At 40.8% G+C, this 19,279-nt stretch overlaps 1 protein-coding gene across 1 annotated transcript in view; it reads left to right on the forward strand.

Moving 5' to 3' along the window:
- Positions 1-19,279, forward strand: part of SV2C (synaptic vesicle glycoprotein 2C) — a 247,845-nt gene that overhangs the window by 59,425 nt on the left and 169,141 nt on the right. Inside the window, exon 2 of the mRNA XM_068533498.1 lies at positions 1,102-1,782. Coding sequence (XP_068389599.1) covers positions 1,203-1,782 — 580 coding nt within the window. The 5' untranslated portion in view covers positions 1,102-1,202. The remainder of the gene's footprint in view (positions 1-1,101; positions 1,783-19,279) is intronic.

The following is a 19,279-nucleotide window of genomic DNA, read 5'->3' on the forward strand; positions in this document are numbered from 1 at the left end:
TACAGATATGACTGCCATACTAGGGGAAAATACTCATTGTCAGTTTTGGGTGCCATGTGAGTCTCTGTTATCATTTACTGGAAGGAGATACAATAAAGGTAGAAAGGAAATGCATTTTATAAATATTTGTAGGCATAACTCAGAGATATTGCTGGTTCGGTTCCAGACCACCATGGTAAAGTGAATATTGCAATAAAGCAAGTCACACAAATTTTTTTGGTTTCCCAGTGCTGTAAAAGTTATGTTTATACTATACTGTAGTTGGTTAATGTGCAATAGCATTATATCTAAAAAAAATAGACAATACCTTAATTTAAAAATACTTTATTTCTAAAAAATGCTAAACATCGCTTGAGCCTTCAGCAAGTCATAGTAGTAACATCAAAGATCACTGATCACAGATCACATGACAAATAAGGAAAAAGTTTGAAATATTACAAGAATTTCCAAAATGTGACAGAGAAACAAAGTGAGCAAATATTGTTGCAAAAATGGTGCTAATAGATTTGCTTGACCCTCGGTTGCCACAAACCTTCAACTTGTTGAAGATACAGTATCTGCAAAGTGCAATAAAGCAAAGCACAGTAAAATGAGGTGTGCCCGTATATGATTTGATAGCATTGTATATAGTGATGCTTATTTTTTGTTTGTTTGTTTGTTTTTTCATTGTGAGGAAATGAGGTCAGACAGGATTCTTCTATTATTCTGGGTTTACCTTTGCAGCATATGTATATATCTGTGAGCAATATTACTTGTCTCAATCAGGGTCTGTCTTTCTAGCACTTTCGAAATAAGTTGGATGTACTTATAAAGGTGTAAGATATTCCGTTGTATTTTCAGGGGAATGCTTGTGCATTCTATGCAAACTTACCCAGGAGACGGAGTTCCTTAAAAACAATAATAATAATAGTAAAAACCCTAAATACTCCAAGTTCTGATCTCACTTGAGCAGAGAACCAGCAAACTGAGTGCTCAAAAGAAAGGAAAAGTGAATTCTGTGTCTTAGTCTGTGGGGCCAGTGAAAAGAGACCAAGAATTAGATGGTGAAAAAGACATGGAAAAAAATAAAAAATATCTTCTGTGGTTTTTCTTCTCTTGCAGTTCCATTTTGAACCCAAAGTGGATGGTGCTGTCAGGACTGAACCACTGACCAGAGTCTGTGAAAAATTCCCATCTTCTCATTGGCCATCAGTTGCGGTAAGATGGAAGACTCCTATAAGGATAGGACTTCACTGATGAAGGGTGCCAAGGACATTGCCAGAGAGGTGAAGAAACAGACTGTAAAGAAGGTGAATCAAGCAGTGGACCGGGCCCAGGATGAATACGCCCAGAGGTCCTACAGTCGGTTCCAAGACGAGGAAGAAGATGATGATGACTACCCACCGGGAGAAACCTATAATGGGGAGGCCAATGATGATGAGGGCTCCAGTGAAGCGACTGAGGGTCACGATGAAGATGATGAAATCTACGAAGGGGAGTATCAGGGCATCCCCAACATGAACCAAGGGAAAGACAGCATTGTGGCAGTGGGGCAGCCCAAGGGCGATGAGTACAAGGACCGCCGGGAGCTGGAATCAGAGAGGAGAGCTGACGAGGAAGAACTAGCCCAGCAGTATGAGCTGATAATCCAAGAGTGTGGTCACGGCCGCTTTCAGTGGGCCCTTTTCTTTGTCCTGGGCATGGCCCTGATGGCGGATGGCGTGGAGGTGTTTGTCGTGGGCTTTGTTTTGCCCAGCGCTGAGACAGACCTGTGCATACCAGATTCGGGATCCGGATGGCTAGGTGAGTGCATCATGTCAGAGAGACACATTCTGAAACTGCTTTATTTGTTGAGGACAGTTAACAAATAGAATAAATACTTTTCACGTGGAGCCCTGCATTTTTTCCAACATTTGAAAAATTTTAAACATGCAAAGGAATCAAAAGAATGGTACAGTGATGCCCATATATACCCACCACCCAGAGTCTCTAGTTAAGATTTACTGTATTTTCTTTATCACCTAGCCATCTATCTATCTATCTATCTATCTATCTATCTATCTATCTATCTATCTATCCATCAATCCCACTTTTATTTTTATGCATTTTGAGGTAAGTTAGAGCAATACATTTTAACTTATACTATTACAAATGTTGCATTAGTTTCTCCTTTATTAACTTCCAAAGCCATTATATGAAACTTATCTGACAGTTTTCTAAATACAGAGGTTAATTCTACAAAACTCTGACTAATGTGATATCAAATTTCAAATTTATCTATAACATTATGGTTTAAATAATTTCAGGACTCTGACAATTTTTACAATTTTTATTTTTTCTATAATCTATGTGTATGTTTGCTTGTTGGTTTTTTTCAGTTATCCTTATTTATAGAATTGTCTCTAGGTGACTTTTTCCTTTTCCAGGTTTGTACTTTTTTGCCTACACTGGAAAAACTTTCTTTCCTCATAGGACTTAAAAATCGATTTTGAATCATATTAATATTTAAATTATATGTGTTAAAATAACATGACCTCTCTATAAAATATCTAGAGAGCAGGTTTGATTTTTGTTTTAAAGTTACCATGCACTCGAGGTTCATATTGTTACACAGCTGTAGTTAACATTCCCACTTGCCTATGGGAGTGAAAATAAGAAGGCCAAGAAACACGCGCACAGCGGACTATCCCCAAAGCTTAAGGTCCACGTCAAACACTTGGTACATTAAGTCATGAGGCCTTTCAAACCCCTTTTGCTCAGCTCACCTCAGAGAACATGTTTATGTGCATATTAAACCTTTATGTGTTTCAGAGTCTGTGAAAGAAAGAAAGAATACTTGGTGTCTCTATTTCCAAGGGACTTTTTAAAACTAAAGTTTGAAAAACCAAAGCATACAAATCTTTTTGTAGTTTAGTAACTCTATTAAGTAATGTTATAATTATTGATGCTGAGAATTTTTCTGTGTAAAAAAAATTAAATGTCATCTACTCACCTGCTCTATGACAACATAAGAGAGAGAATCATGCATGAGACAAGTATTTACATCTTGTTTCTCTTATATGATCCACTCCTAGCATTTGTTTCTTTTTTTATTTTTAAATATTCATTATAAAATTTTATTTTTAAACAATTTTTATTGAAATATAGTTGATTTACAATGTGTTAGTTGCAGGTATACAGCGAAATGATTGTTATACATATATATCTTTTTTAGATTCTTTTCCATTATAGGTTATTACAAAATATTGAGTATAGTTCCCTGTGCTATACATTAGGTCCCTGTTTTATATCTATTTTATATATAGTAGTGTGTATATTTTAATCCCAAACTTCTAATTTATCCCTTTCCCCCCGTTCTCCTTTGGTGACAGTAAGTTTGTTTGCTATGTCTGTGAGTCTGTGAGTTTCTGTTTTGTAAGTAAGTTCATCTGTATTAATTTTTTAGATTCCGCATATAAGTGATATCATGTGATACTTGTCTTTCTCTGTCTGACTTAGACATTTGTTTCTTTAATTTCGTACCTGGAAGAGATGGATCTGTAGAAGCCGGGAGGGGTGAAGGGGAGGGAGTGGGGACGTATATTGCATGGCTTTTGCTGGTAGATTCATTTGTGTGTTCAACTATCAAAATGCAAATCATGGTTCAGAGGAGGGTCCTTAGTTATTTGTCAGATTGATCATTTCAGCATATCTGTTTCATACATAGCACTGTATTTTGTTTTTTGTTTTTTCCTTTGGTGAGCAAGTCTACCCACTGTAAGCCTCGGAGTCAAAATATTTATCACGATTTTGCTAATGGAATATATCAGCAGAATGTTTTAAGAAGACAGATAGTTAGAAATACATCTACACAAATATTCAATACTTGCAGGCTTAAATTTAGAATAGCAAACTTTTCATGTTATGATCCTAGCTTTTATATTGGAAGCATTTCAGAAAAATCTAAGCTGAGCTTGCCCTTTATCTTCTCTGTGCTGAATGGAAGTGCAGTATCACATGTGGGGCTCCCGTCAGTCTGTTCCATAAACCCATAAACCCTGACGGTGCTACACACCCCCAGGTGGCATGCACAAGTGTAGATAATGCTGGGGAACAATAGGAGCGCAGATATTTTCATCTCTTCGTAAATGTTGCCTGCTTTAGTGAATTAAAAATGTGTCCCCAGGAATGTGTGGTTTCACTCCATATTGTGAGTCCTCCACAGAAGCATTTTAATGGTCTCATAACTGTGCCTTCCAGACTCGCATTTCAATTAATTTGCTGTTGTAATTTCACTTATAATCGCATTCTAATGGAGTCTTTTTTAGACAAGCATGTAAATTGTTTTGCCATTTTCATTTCATCGGATAATAGTTTTGTAATATAATTACCACACTAAGTCATAGCAATGGGATCAAAATGCAAGAGAGGAAGATGCATGACCCATGTTTGGTAGCCTTGGGAGGAGATAAATTTGCAAAATAATTTCTCATTTGCCACTAAGCATTGTGTCATTTCCCTCAAGGAAAATTAGGAATGAAAAATGCTAACCAATTTATGTTTTAATTTTTGGGGAGATAGCTCCTCTCCTTGTGTTTGCTAGAAAATTGACTTCCAGGTAGTCAAGGGCATACCTTGTGTGCATGTGTCTGTGCATATGGTGTATGTGCCTATGTAACATTGTTAATCGGGCTGGGAAGAGGTTAGAACAAATATTTAATTAATTATCTAATGAGCTGTCCTTTGGGGGAATAAGTACCATCCCTTTAAGATAATCCATTTTCTATTGCCAAAGTCTGTTTATTGAGAATTTATCATGTGCAAAGCACAATGTTACCACAGGGGATAATAGGACAAAAAACAAAAACAAAAGAGGGTTTGTGTATCCAAGGAAGTCATAGTCTAGCATGGAGAAACAACAGACGTCTGCACACCACCAGGACAAGGAAGCAAGTATCAATAACCAGAAGAGAAGTGTAAATAAAGAGACTTCAGGCTGGGAGACCACGTAAGGGGTACAGACCTAAGGCAGTGGAAGGAAGGTATGGATTGGAGAGCTGGTCCAGGGGTAGAGTCAGCAAGGATCTGGTCATTGGTTAGTTTGGAACGGGGAGGAAGAGGGCAGTTTATGAAAGGAAGGCAATTCATCAAGTTAGGTAATGCAGTGTATAGGTTTTAGCATGAGGGAGAAAGAAGAAAGGTTTCGTTTTAGACTTATCACTTTGAGATTTGGCGGGGGGGGGGGCAACCAAAGAAGAGCGCCCAATGGGCCACTGCCCATTTGGGCTAAAGTGCCAAGCATCTTGAGAGCCATCTCATTTAAGGTGAAACTGCCCACGACCTTAACCAGTGAGAGGGCGGTTTCCTGCCAAATACTACTTGTGGGTGGTGAGGAAAATGTCAGGAAGGAGGCTGAAAAGAAGCATCCAGGAGAGAGAGGAGGTCCGGAAGTTGCTGGAAGGAGGAAGGGATGTGCGACTCTTAGGTGCTGCCCAGTCTTGTAGTAACGATTGAAATAGGCTCCTCAGGTCTGGCATTTTAAGAAGGTTTTGGCTGCTACTAATGGTTCTTCAAACAAACACAGTGTGCCAGGCTAGGAAGTTTTTTTAAGGGAAGAGTCTGTGTATCGAGTGAAGTGACAGTACATCCTCCAGACTCCCAGCCCCTGTCACAGGGTCGCACAGGCATCCAGCATTCTCCCCTCCCAGGGCTGTGCCTCACAGCTGACGCTGTGTGAGTGAGCCCTCTCTGACCACATCTTAGTTCCTGTCTAAGAGTAGTTGAGCGGGGCAGGTTGGGTTCTAAGGGAAGCCCCAGGCAGGAAGGATGTGTGGCGGTATCAGCCTCAAGGCAAGACCAGGCTCAGCCGCATCCCAGCTCTCGCCCATCAGAGCACAGCCAGCGCCTCACTGGCTGCGCTTTCCTTGCGCTCTTCCTTCAGGCGGGGCTGTTTCCTCCTAAGACCCACCTAGTGAAGCAGGGAGCCTAATCATTATTGGTCTACCTGCTTTCTGGATGGGGATCACAAAGCTTAGTAATTTTTAGGAATTAAAACATTATCATGGCCAAGTGTTGACTAGTACAAAATAGATGGAATATAATATATTCTAAACCAGAACATACTGGGAGCTAAGCCTGAACTAAATGATAACTAGACGTCCTCTAAGTGTTTCTCCTATCATTTATCATCTATAATGCCTAATTTCCACATGGCCTGGTGATTTTCAGGATGATTTTTGGTAGTGTAGTTGGGACAAAGCCAGATTACTATAGGATTAAAAAGTGAAAGGAGTTAAGCAAAATGGAGACAGCAAGGCCATTTCATTCAATAAGTATTAGTTGAGCACCAACTGTGAGCCAGATACCTGACAAGGTACATCAGGAGATATTCTGCTGAGTATATTGTGATGTGTGTCATCCAGGAACTTTTTTTTCCAATGGGACAAGTACCTTATGAAGAGATCAATGTAAGTACATTATGTTTTTTCCATGACAGAGTTATTGAGTACAATGCTCTAGAATCACAGAGGAATTCCTTTGGGAAGTGGTAAAAAATTAATCTAGGAAGTGATGTTTAAATAGCGTTTTGAGGAATAAATAAGAGTTTACCAGGCAGAAAAGAGGGAAAGTGGCATTCCAGGAAGATGTTAAAGTTGTCAAAGGATCTGAACTTTGTGGGGAATTGTGGGGAGTTCGCCATGACAGGCAGATCCTGTTGGGGCAGACAAGGTCAAGTTGTGGGCAAATTGTGAAAGACCTTAATACCAAAACAAGGGGTTTGGGTTTTATTCTGTAGTATGCAAGATGGCATCATCAGACCTGTGGTTTAGAGAACCACCTCTGGCAGCAGTGTGGGAAGTGAATTAGATGGGAAAGAGTCTTATAAAGTCAAATGGACATGAAATCTAAGTCTCTGCTACTTAACTTTACGTGTGATGATTTGCAAGTAATTGACATTTCTCTGTGCCTCACATCTGTACACCGGGAATAAGAATACTCAATTAGATTGGGAGGATCAAATGAGAGAATGTGTGTATAGCTTTTAGCAAAGTACCTAATATGTAGAAAACCCTAATAAATGATAGTTGCTATAATAACTGTTAGAGGCATGAAAGTCAGTTAGGAGGCTACCAAGAAAGCGCAGGCAAAAAATAGTGGACTCTTGAACTAACTCAGTTAACAGGGTAAGAATTGGGAAATGTTTCGAAAAGAGACATGGCAAGATTTGGTGAATGAGAGAGATAGTAAGTAGGGAATTGAGGATGACATACAAGGGGTTGGGCTTGAGAGGCTGGGCGGGCGTTGGTATGGGCAACTGAGATTGAAGACAGAGAAGGCAGAGCACATGGGGATACTGATGAAGTCCATTTGGAGGGTGTTGCTCTGATGGGTAGGAGAGTAGTCAGGACCAGAGGATAGACGAGGGAGTCTGAAGAGGGAGGCGAACCACGGAGAACACAGCTAAACAGAAGGTGGAAAGTGGCCAAATGAAGGTACCTGTCAGTTTAGCAAGGTATTGGAGAATCTTTTGGCCCCCAAATATCTGATAGCCAGAAATAAATTCACCTGCATGGGGACACTTTTAAATTTGATGTATATGTTCATTTAGACACTTTGGTTCTGTGTAGCCCTCTTTGGAGATAGATGGGAGTAGGGGAGGGGGTGGTGATGGGACCTGCATCACCAGAGCAGACTCAGATTCATCTCCTACTTATGCAGTTTATGTGAATAAAGGATTCCATAGCCAAACAGCAACAACAAAATTTTTAAATGTATCTTCTGGAATATCAGTGACTTCAGCTGCCACACTGGTATCACAGTAGGTTCAGTATTTGATAAAGCAGTATTTATGGAGTGGTCATTATGTATGGGGCATGGCCCAAGGCCCTGTAAGGAAACTGAGACGAATAAGGCTTGGTTCCTGTTATCAGGGGAAATCATGGTATCTTCCAGGTGTTGGTGCCTTAGTGATGTAGGCAAACCTTGTTGTCTTAAAGATGAGGGTAGGAGACCCAGGGAGTTCGGGTGACTTGCCTAGTCCGTGGCTAGGTATTGGCTGAGACAGACTATAGAACACACACATATAGAACAACTCCTAATCCCACGCTCCTTTCCAGTTCTCTAATATTTTTATTTAAAATCCTCTTGATTGGGTTTACTCCTGGAAGAATACAAGGCTCTCAATTATTGGCAAGACTATGCCACTCTGGTATCTCAAGCAATGACCTAGAAATTCACTTTTTGTTTCTGGACTCCAATAGTATAATCACCTGATGAACTTACACATCTTTCTTCCTTTTCTAAAACCCTAATAAAAGATACCACCTATTTTTTGTATTTATAGGAAGCACATAATGGCAGCAGTCACAAATGAGAGATTTGATTGCCTTGGAGAATTAACCTATACAATCAGCCCATAGTGCAAAGTCATCTTAAAGAGGCAGAGCAGCAGAAGTTAAAGAGAAGGAATGTAAGCCCCTTGGGACCAGGGGGTTTTGTCTTTGTTATTCACTATTGTATTCCCCCTGCCCAGATCAGTGCCTGGTACATAGTAGGATCTCAACAAATACTTGTTGAATGAATGAATGACAGTCTCTAAGATCATTAACACTTTACAACCCCATTGAAGGTACAGACATATCTAAATTAAAATGTGTTATTTTGAATGGGAATTCATCAGTAATGGAGGAACACAAAAGGGAAAGTCATAGATACAGATGTTGGCAATGCCCTTCTAAATGCTGCTTGGGGTTGGGGTCTCCTGATCAAAGGATTTAACCTGTCTGGTTTGAGGGCTACATGCATTCCTATCATAGTGAAGGCTGCATTAGGCAGTGTTGGCCCAGAGTTCGTGAAGATATGAATCCTGTAGCTAAGACCTCTCGTTCTAACTCTATGCTCCAAAGTAACATGAAGACTTCAAGTTTAGCTCTCTAGAATTTGCCCATCAGGAATGTGCTTCCCAAAGGATGCCAGTCTTCTTGGCAATTCTGTGTGTTTTTTGTTTTTTTTTTGTAATTAACTGGGCTTTTTCCATCAGTCTTTGGTGAGGTTGACTATTGGGAGTCTGCTTCTGAGACATGGATCTCTCCTTGGTGTGCTGACATGTCTGGTTTCTGAACATGTAGAACCAAGGTCCAGACCAGGATTGGGAGGAAGTAGCTATCACCCTGGGAGGCCTACTTGGGTCATCACCTGGGTTTCCCAGAGAAATATCCCATCTGCAGGAAATACTAGTTTTCCTTTAAAACATCTACAACAATGGCTAGATTTGATTGGCATATTGGGCGCAAGCAGAGCTAGACCAAGAACATTTAAAGCATTAAGAAGAGTATATTTGTATGTATGAATGGAATTTTACTTGACCTTTTTTCTTTCATTTTTGGAAGCTCTTGAAAGTTTTTAAAATATTTCTAAATAATTCTAGAATAAATACAGATTTCTGTGAGTTTAGGATATATTTCTGACTAGGAATGGAGCAGTGATTTTCACTTTACTCAATATTTTACTATCAGTCATTTCAAGTCAGACTCTTTGGCATTCCTGTATCTCCCATTGACAGCTGTAGTGTTCATTCAACAAAAACTTATTGAAAAAAATAATTAAAATTAAAATTAAAGAAGACTCAATAATTTATTGCCATTATATACTGGGTCTTATTTCCTTGGGTCTTTTACATCACCTACTATGTGACAAGCACTGTTTTAAACTCTAGAGATACGATAGTAAATAAAACAGAAGAAAAGATCTCTGGTAAGCCTTAAGCATGTCTTTTAACCTCTTTTTGTAGTTTTTACTTGGATGATGTGGAATTCCTCAGAACATACAGAATTCTCTCTCTCTTGCGCTCTCTCTCTCTTTAATTTTCATTTACCACTTATAGAAAGGGTAGTTTCCTTGAAGGATGGGCTGGATGGATATGACTTGAACTCAAACCTAATTTCTTTCTCCATCCCTCCATATGGTCCCTTATTCCTTTAGCTATTAACAAAAGAAGAACTAGTTTGCTGGGATTTCTAGCTGCTTTATATCTAGATGTCTGTATTTGCGAGGGAAAAAAAGCTTCACGTTTCTGAGATCCCCTTTCTTAAGTCCCACTGACTGTTGTTTACCACTAGACTGCCAGCAGAGTGTAGTGACTTCCTCCCTGTGTACTTAGCATCTTTCCAGGTGTGTATCACCCCTGCCCAGTGCTGCCAGGGGACCAGCATATCCAAGCTGATAACAAAGAGTGATGCAGAGTTTTTCCTCTTTTAGCTTTATTCTAAGATTTCAATCATTTGGCATCTAGGTGTGCTCTTAAAACCTGTAGCTTTGTACCCTAAAAGTGTACGCTGCAGGTTTCAGGATCAGCAACTCTGCAGCCTGCCCAATCCCATTGTTCTCTACATCTGCCTCTGTATCTCGGAGGGAGGTTTGATCTCTGTTGTGAGTGCGCCCTCTGGCTCTGTTTAGCCTCTTGCTGTCATAGTGATCCTAATTGGAATTAAAAGCTTATTATTGACTCATAGAGAACATCCTGTCCACCAAAACTAACAAAATCTTATTTTGATTCATTATTGCCAAATGGGAAAAGAAGACTCAATAATTCATTGCCATCATACTCCTGGGTCTTATTCCCTTGGGTCTTTCACATGCTCCTGGGAAAAGAGAGGTTTCTGACATCCGAATGGAGTTGGACTAAGTAACCTGAAAAGATTCCTCCATCCAAGGAGTCTACAGGAGAGGAGTGAACAGAAACTCCATGTTGCATTCCTGAAACTTGCCAATAAGTATGTTCTGGGACTGTGAAAGCGTGATAGTACATGCCCTCTGTCACCCGGATGTTCCCTGGGGGATTTCCCACAATACAGCTTTGAACCTGAAGGCTGATTCTTGCATCCTGAGTCCCTATATCGCTATGTCCTAGATTATTCCTGGGTGAGGATTCTGATCCACTGGGAGTACTGGCTTTACATATCCTAATTCAGTCTGGCACTCACAGTGAAGGCACTGGAGAACTTAGTGATGTGTCATCGGATTAGGGAATCTGTTAATTGTGGACTTTGGTTTAAATAAGGCAATCAGAACTGTGAATCATCCAATAACTGGATCAAGCCAAATACAAATAATACAGACTTGTAGGTTTGAATTCTAAACACCAAGATGCAACTGCATCTTTTCATGGGAAATCTAATGTCTCAATAGTCTCACATAACAAGGGCTTTTATAGGACTTAAGTTTTCTGCAGAATGCTTCATAGAGTAGGAAACGATTTGATTACATTCATCTTGAAGCATTAGTCTGATGAATTGCTGATGTATGTATTCCCAACCCACGTATTTGCAAACTGACGTTCTTACCTTACACTTTGAAATTTCTTATTGATCTTTAAGGTTGTGAGAGGAAAAGTAAAAGAGGTCCTTGGGTATAGTTCTTACCTTCAATTTCAAAACTAAGGTATGTAATCAAATACAAAATGATCGGCAAACGATGGCTTCTTCTAATTAAAATTTTTAAATGTAAGGAATTTGCTTAAAAATAAAATGTAATGCTCCTTAAATTATTTTCACATCTCTCTGTTAAAGATGGTGAAGATGATAAATTTTATGAATATTTTACCACAATGAAAAAAAATGCAGTCTTCTTGTGCATATTAGGAATGAGCAAATATTTCTCAATATTGGAATATGCTTATTTCTACCATTAAATTTATTTTTTTACTCTCAAGACAGAGTCTGGAAAAAGAGAAGCTGACAGCTGAGAAAACTGTTGCAAATCCTAATGAAAGTACTTTCCATAGCCAGCTTACTTTGTGGGGCTGCCATGTACAGTTGTGTAGGTTGTGACCTGCACAAAGACACCAGGCTGGTGATGAAGGGGCTGGAATCCAGCCCTCCTCTACTCACCAAGCCACTCACCCAGGCTGGGGCTGTTTCCACCTGCCTGGAGGCAGGGTTGACTTTCTAATTCTTCTACTCCAAAGAGGTTCCTTTTGTCATTCGTCCACCCAGATGAGCATGTTTTCCCAGTCACACAGAGGTGCCTTTTGCGCCTGGAGGCTCTGTTACTTGGGGATCAACATTGGGTAGTGAGGAACCTCAGGAGATACAAAGGAGAAGGGAGATAAGAAACCATGGTCTTACCCCTCCAAGAACTTAGGGCAGATTCAGAATATTCAAAAGAGTAAAAAAGGTCAAGGGGAAAGTATAACTAAAGTGCAAATATAGGGACTTCCCTGGTGGCACAGTGATTAAGAATTCGCCTGCCAATGCAGGGGACACGGGTTTGAGCCCTGGTCTGGGAAGATCCCACATACCATGGAGCAACTAAGCCCGTGCGCCACAACTACTGAGCCTGTGCTCTACAGCCCGCGAGCCACAACTACTGAGCCCACGTGCTGCAAGCACGAAGCCCATGCGCCTAAAGCCCGTGCTCCACAACAAGAGAAGCCACCACAGTGAGAAGCCCGCGCACCATAACGAAGAGTAGACCCACTCGGGGCAACTAGAGAAAACCTGTGTGCAACAACAAAAACCCAACGTAGTCAAAAATAAATAAGTAAGTAAATAAGTAAATGAATGAATGAATGAATGAATGAATGAATAAAAAAGAAGCCACTGCAATGAGAAGCCCACGCACCGCAATGAAGAATAGCCCCTGCTCCCCACAACTAGAGAAAGCCCGCAAGCAGCAACGAAGATCCAACGCAGCCAAAAGAATAAATAAGTAAATAAATTTATTTAAAAAAATAAAAAATAAAGTGCAAATATAACTCTATAAACGTTCACATAAGCAGTTACAGTTGTTGGATTTTAAGCACAATCAGATTAGTAGGAGGTTTATTTTAGCACATCACGTGTCAAACTGTCAAACTAGCTTAAAATATTTGGGAAATGTTGAGAAATGAGGGACTGCCTTTTAATGCCTCAGAACGATAGAATTGGAGAGAATGGACCTAGAATGGACTTAGGGCTATGAAAAATGCTTCAATCAGGGGGCTTCAGTCCCACTCCTAACCAGGGAGCATGTGTGTATTGCTGGCCCAGAAGTTGCTGAGGTTTATTTTTTTGGAAAAAAAACCAAACAGGAAACGACATTTACAACTTCCATCAATCATAGGTTTCATTGTCTTAAGGTTCCTATTTCACTCATTCCAAAATCTGACAGCAGGAAGTTTCTCTCAGAGGATTCGGGTGGAAACCCCTTCAACAGTGTGATCGAGTCCCTTCCACCTGCGGCTTGTGTTTGGCTCAGCAGGACTGGGAGGTGCTTGGCTTCTGCAGAGTCACCAGCCTGCCCTCTGTGTTGAGCTGAGAGAGAAGGCATAGCCTCCTCTTTGCATCCTTTGGAGACAGGCTGGTGCTCCGGAGACTCTGGGTGGAGATCTGGGAAGCTCTGAGGCCCAGAGCCCCAGGACACGGGGGCTGGGGGCGGGGGGCTGGGGGGGGTGGAATTTCCAGATCTCATCTGATCTTGATCATAGCTAGGTTTTCCTTCCAACACTAACCTGTGTTTCTGGCATCTCAAGGGCAAGGAGCAGAGCAAAAATTAGAGGAGTGGGCATATCAAAGACGTGCCGCCCTTCAGCCCCTGAAGGAGGGTCCTTGGGTGGAGGACAGGATGGGGTGCCCTTGGGCGTTGGGGAATCGAGCATGTGACGGGCTTCATGCTTTGCCCACTTTGTCTGCCTGTCTCAGGTTTGCGTTCACGCAGTCTCCTCTGGTAACTTTGCACCATTGTCCTCAATAACTGACATCAATATAATTACCATTAAAAGAAAGAGAGAGAAGGCTCTGCTTTAGGACAACGGACGCTGCTAGTTATGCCACTGATGAGGGAGTTCTCACCCACATGTAAGACCCCCCACCCCCACCCTGCACTGTGGCCAGGCTGGGGCTTGGTAGAGTGGTCAGCGCCCATCTGTACCATCACGTCGGCCCAGCCACATGGTGGAGAGGGAGGGAAGGAGAGCAGCTTCTCTCCTGAGGCCCAGGGAAGCGCTCCCAGAGAGCAGGACTGAGCCTCACCACGGGCACTTTTGCAGGGCATCTCCACAGCGCCCTCAGTGAGTGCCTGGGAGAGGAGTTCTGTTTAGGTACCTAGCACAGGCTCAAGCTCGCAGAGGGGAAGTTAAAGGGGCTGCTTAGCATTCAGTGTGCACTTGGTGAAGTTGGGAAGATGTGAAAGTTGGAATTGCCCTGCCTCGTGTGGGACGTTAATAAGGTGCTTTGAAGTAAGTGCTGGAGCACAGCTTTCTTCTAAGAGACAAAGATTTGTTGTTGTGTTTCAGAGAAACAGGCATTTTAGGAATATTTCTGTAGCGTTTGAATTACCAAAGATCAATACACAAAATAAATCATGTTCCCGATAGCTTTTGGTATTTAAATTTAGGTATTTACAATGTCCAAAGAGAAGAGAAAAAGTAGTTTTAAGTAAAATCATTACCAAGACTATCTTAGGCCTTGGGAGGGACTTGTGTGAACCAAAGTGAGAATGAAATCTGTGTGCCCCCTTTTCTGCGAAAATGCTGACACCATGTGACATAACGGCACAGTTAATATGAACATAACATGCCCATCAGAGAGAGGAGAGAACCGATGGTGAGAGGGCAAGTTTAAGCTCCCAAGCAAGATTTTAGCACAGGGTCCTTTTACCCTTCCCAACGACTACATAAAACCAAATCTACCCAAGGGAGCTCTCCTCCCCTCCAGGGAGATGTGGTACCATTGTCAGGAGGGGGAGAGCAGGACATGGGGCATATTTGGGAGAGGACTGGGGAGGGTGCTTTCACCTCCGGATTCAAGAATCCAATTTACCTCTGTAGCCTTCTGTTTGAACCTTCCTCCCAGCACTCGGGGACCATCCTTGGCTTCTGTAGGCTCATTCAGGTGGGCGTAGCAAAGATACTTCTACCACACGAAGAAATCTTCTCCTAGGGATTCAAGTGGACCATGAGAACACGTTGTGTTACACTCTCTGTGAAAAGCAAGGCTACTGTCGCTCCAGCCCGATGCTTCCTGACAGTGATTGAACTAACGTGTAAAGAAGATTCCACCTTAAGGTGGAGTCAGCATCTCCCCCTTGTTCTGTTAAAGAGGGAAATGGATGGACAGGAGGAAGCTGCGTGGTGGTTAGTGACGTCAAAAATTGGAAGGAAGGAGGATAAAGAAATTGGATAATAAGAAAAAATAAAATAAGAAAAACCAAGTAAAAAGTAAGCCAAAAAAGAAATTTTAAAAAGAAAAAAAATTAAGTTCTGATACATGCTACAACATGGATGAACCTTGAAAACATGCTAGGTGAAGTAAGCCAGTCACAGAAGGACAAAAGATTGTGTGATTCCACTTACATGAATTATCTAGAATCGGCAAATTCATAGAGACAGGAAGTAGATTGGAATTACCAGGCACTACAAGGAGAGGGGAATGGGGAGATAATGGTTAATGCTTACAGAGTTTCTGTTTGGAGTGATGAAAGAGTTTGGAAATAGGTGGTGGTGATGGCTGCATGGCATAGTGAATGTAATTAATGCCACCGAGGTGTACACTTAAACATAGTTAAAATGGCAAATTTTATGTTATATAAATTTTAACACAATGCAAAAAGGGAAAAAAAGAAAACAGGAGGAAGGAAGTCATTTGGAGGCATGCCCAGTCATCCTTAGAGATAGATGGAGTTCACCTGTCTCCTGTGTTTGAGGAGATGCTGGAACTGGCCGTGAGTCCTATACAGATAAAAATGCAATAACAGGGACTTCCCTGGCGGTCCAGTGGCTAAGACTTCGCTCCCAATGCAGGGAGTGCCGGTTCGATCCCTGGTCGGGGAGCTAAGATCCCACATGCCTCGCAGCCGAAAAACATAAAAAAGAAGCAATGTTGTAACAAATTCAATAAAGACTTTTTAAAAAATGCAATAACAGAACAGCTTTTCCTGCCATGTTTCTTGCAGTTTCACAGGAATCAGGGCCTGATGGACCCCCCATTCTTTGTCAGTAGCAGCTGCGCCCTGTAGCTTTTTTCCTGAGGGATTCCTGAGTAATTCTGGCATGAAGTTGGCTATAATGGCCTCTCATGTAAGAATATTCTGGACTGCTGAATTTCTGTTGAGCCTCCTGGGAAATACTTAAGAATGTAGGGAGGGATTTAGGGTGGATCAACTAGGCTACTTAAAAATCAGAGGGGAAACAAAACCTAAAACATTCTGGAGGCAATTTTTAGTTCACCTGGAGTCAGATAAATAATTATTAGATTAAAAAGTGTCACTTCACTTATGTAACTTTTTTGAGAAGTGAGGTGTTTATTTTTGGTAAATAAAATAGCTTACCTCTTCTGGACATTCCAAATACCTGGTACAAAGCTTACCTCTTCAAAAATCAAAGCGCTTCGTGTTTAAGCCTGTTTTTTTAAATGGAAATCAAAGTGTTTTATATGATATCTAAATTTATCATATATCATTTAAATGCTTCCTGATGATTTAGGATGTTCATTTTTATTCTTTATACTTTGTTTTTTCCTTACCCCTTTCTGTTACCCTGTCGCTGTTGCCATTTTAGCTGTCTTTAATTCATCTCCTGATGTTTCTGTGCTGTGGATTAGGAAGCTAGATAGTGAGGCTTATTAAGAATTATGTGTTAGTTGGCCATAAAAAAGAATGAAGTAATGCCATTTGCAGCAATATGGATGGACCTGGAGAGTATCATATTAAGTGAAGTAAGTCAGAGAGAGAAAGACAAATGTCATATGATATCACTCATATGTGGAATCTAAAAATAGATACAAATTAACTTATTTACAAAACAGAAATAGACTCACAGACATGGAAAACAAATTTATGGATACCAAAGGGGTTAGGGGGGCCAGGGGAGAGATAAATTAGGTGTTTGGGATTAACAGATACAAACTACTGTATATAAAATAGCTAAATGACAAGGACCAACTATATAGCACAGGGAACTATATTCAATATCTTGTAATAACCTATAATGGAAAAAATCTGGAAAAGAATATATATATATATGTATAACCGAATCACTTTGCTATACACTTGAAACTAACACAACATTGTAAATTAACTATACTTCAATTAAAAAAAAGAATTATGGGAAATAAGAGCAAATAGACTGTGATTAGGAGAATTGATTGATTTTACAACTGAGCTTTGCACCAGGTATTTGGAATGTCCAGAAACCAAATTCTGGGTTCTGGAAGAGTAGGCATTGGAAGGACATTGGAAATTTGGCTTTTGTTGTGTTACTAGATATCTTTTCTCTCCAGTTGCAAATAGCTCTCTGTAAATAAGGCTAGGGCTCAGCTGTGCACCAGCTATTCCTTCAAAAAGAAGAGTCAAGTAGCTGGTTTAAATTATTTTTATGGGTCAGGGCAGGGTATAAATAAATAATTTAAGAGTTTAGAATTAATACAAAATAAATTTAAGATTTTGGAATTTTAACTTCTTTATTCTTCATGACATGATCACTAGCTATGACTACGATCCTCTGGTCTCCCTTCCTAAAGGGTCTTTGGGATGGAGATTCTTGTCCCTGCAGCCCACTTGCCTTGTCTTCTGATCATTCCTAGGAGTAGAGGGTGGAGGGCTTGGGTCACATCATGTCCCTGCTCAAAAATGTTAAGTATAGATTGATTTAAACTCCTTAGAATGGTATTCAAGCTCTCCACAGTCTGGGCCTAATCTATTTTTCCAGTTGTATCTACCATCAACTCCCCTGCCCCAGATATTCTGAAGTCAAGTGTAGTTAGGGTTGCCAGATGAAATACCGAATGGCCAGTTAAATTTGAATTTGAGATAAATAACAAAGAAATCATATTTTAATATAAGTATGTCTCATGCAATATTTGGTATATACTTATGTTTATAAATTATTTGTTTACCTGAAATTCAAATTTAACTGGGCATCATGTGGCTTTATTTGCTAAATCTGGCAACCCTACTTGTAGTGGTGATGACAGGAGGGCTTAGAGTTTGTTCTTTGCCTTCTGTGTGTCAGGCCTCATCTACGTCACATTAATTTCATTATCTCGTTTAACCAAAATTATATCTGATCCCAGACTCTCTGAATCAGTGCTATGGGATGACCCTTGGAAACTGCATATGTTGTATAAGCACCACAAGTAATTCTTACTCAAAGGGAAGTTTCAGAAACACTGTGATCTTGACCAGTGCTTCTCAGACATAAAAGTGCAGACAAGTCACCGGAGGAGACAGGTGTTGATAGAGCAGACCTGGAGTGGGGTCTGAGATCCTTTTATGCTAACAAGCTCCCAGGTGATGCTGGCACTGCTAGTTTCAAACCCCTCACTGAGCAGCCCTGTCTTAGGCTCCCCAGCCAAGAAGCAGCAGCGTCCCTAACAGTTACGATAGAAAGGTTCTGAATGATACTATGATTTCAAACAATGGAAGGGGTACATGTAAATGGGACTGATTTCCTTATTCATTAATATACAGTAACATCCATAGACAAGGGAGCATTACGTGCCATTTTTTTTTTTTTGAAATTGAATGCAAACTAAGACCACTTGACTGTTACTGAAATGAATAGCCCAGTTTGCTTTTTGATTTTTTTTTGTTTTTTTTTAAAGAAATTCACGTTCTTTTATTTATTTATTTATTTATTTATTTATTTATTTATTTATTTATGACTGTGTTGAGTCTTCGTTTCTGTGCGAGGGCTTTCTCTAGTTGTGGCAAGTGGGGACCACTCTTTATCGCGGTGCATGGGCCTCTCACCATCGCGGCCTCTCTTGTTGCGGAGCACAGGCTCCAGACGCGCAGGCTCAGTAATTGTGGCTCACGGGCCCAGTTGCTCCGTGGCATGTGGGATCTTCCCAGACCAGGGCTCAAACCCGTGTCCCCTGCATTGGCAGGCAGATTCTCAACCACTGCGCCACCGGGGAAGCCCACGTGCCATTTTTGAGGGAGGATTTTTTTTTTTCCAAAGACTAAATGTTTTATCGAAAGCTGAGGGAGGCACAGTTGTTTTTTCCTCCACAGAAATGGGTATTTGGCTTCTTTAGGCTGGTCTTTCTCCTACACGGTGGGGGGCATCACAATCCCTAACCACACTTACAGCTCTGCATCCCAGAATGGACCCCAGATGTGCAGGGCACAGTGTGACTCTGCTTTATAGAAATAGTTTCTCAGTGCCAGAGTCATGGTGATAACACTATAATGTGACTGCAGGTTTTTTTCCTCTCCTATCTACATGAAATTTAATGGCTTTTCTGAGAGTAGCTTAGTTGTCTCAGCAGAATCTAGTTAAGTCAGAAATATTAAAAATACTACTGTGTCAGAAGAACTGATTGAAAGCTAAAAGAGTTAGCCA

Source organism: Eschrichtius robustus, chromosome 2, assembly GCF_028021215.1.
Source record: "Eschrichtius robustus isolate mEscRob2 chromosome 2, mEscRob2.pri, whole genome shotgun sequence".
Taxonomy (NCBI): Eukaryota; Metazoa; Chordata; class Mammalia; order Artiodactyla; family Eschrichtiidae; genus Eschrichtius; species Eschrichtius robustus.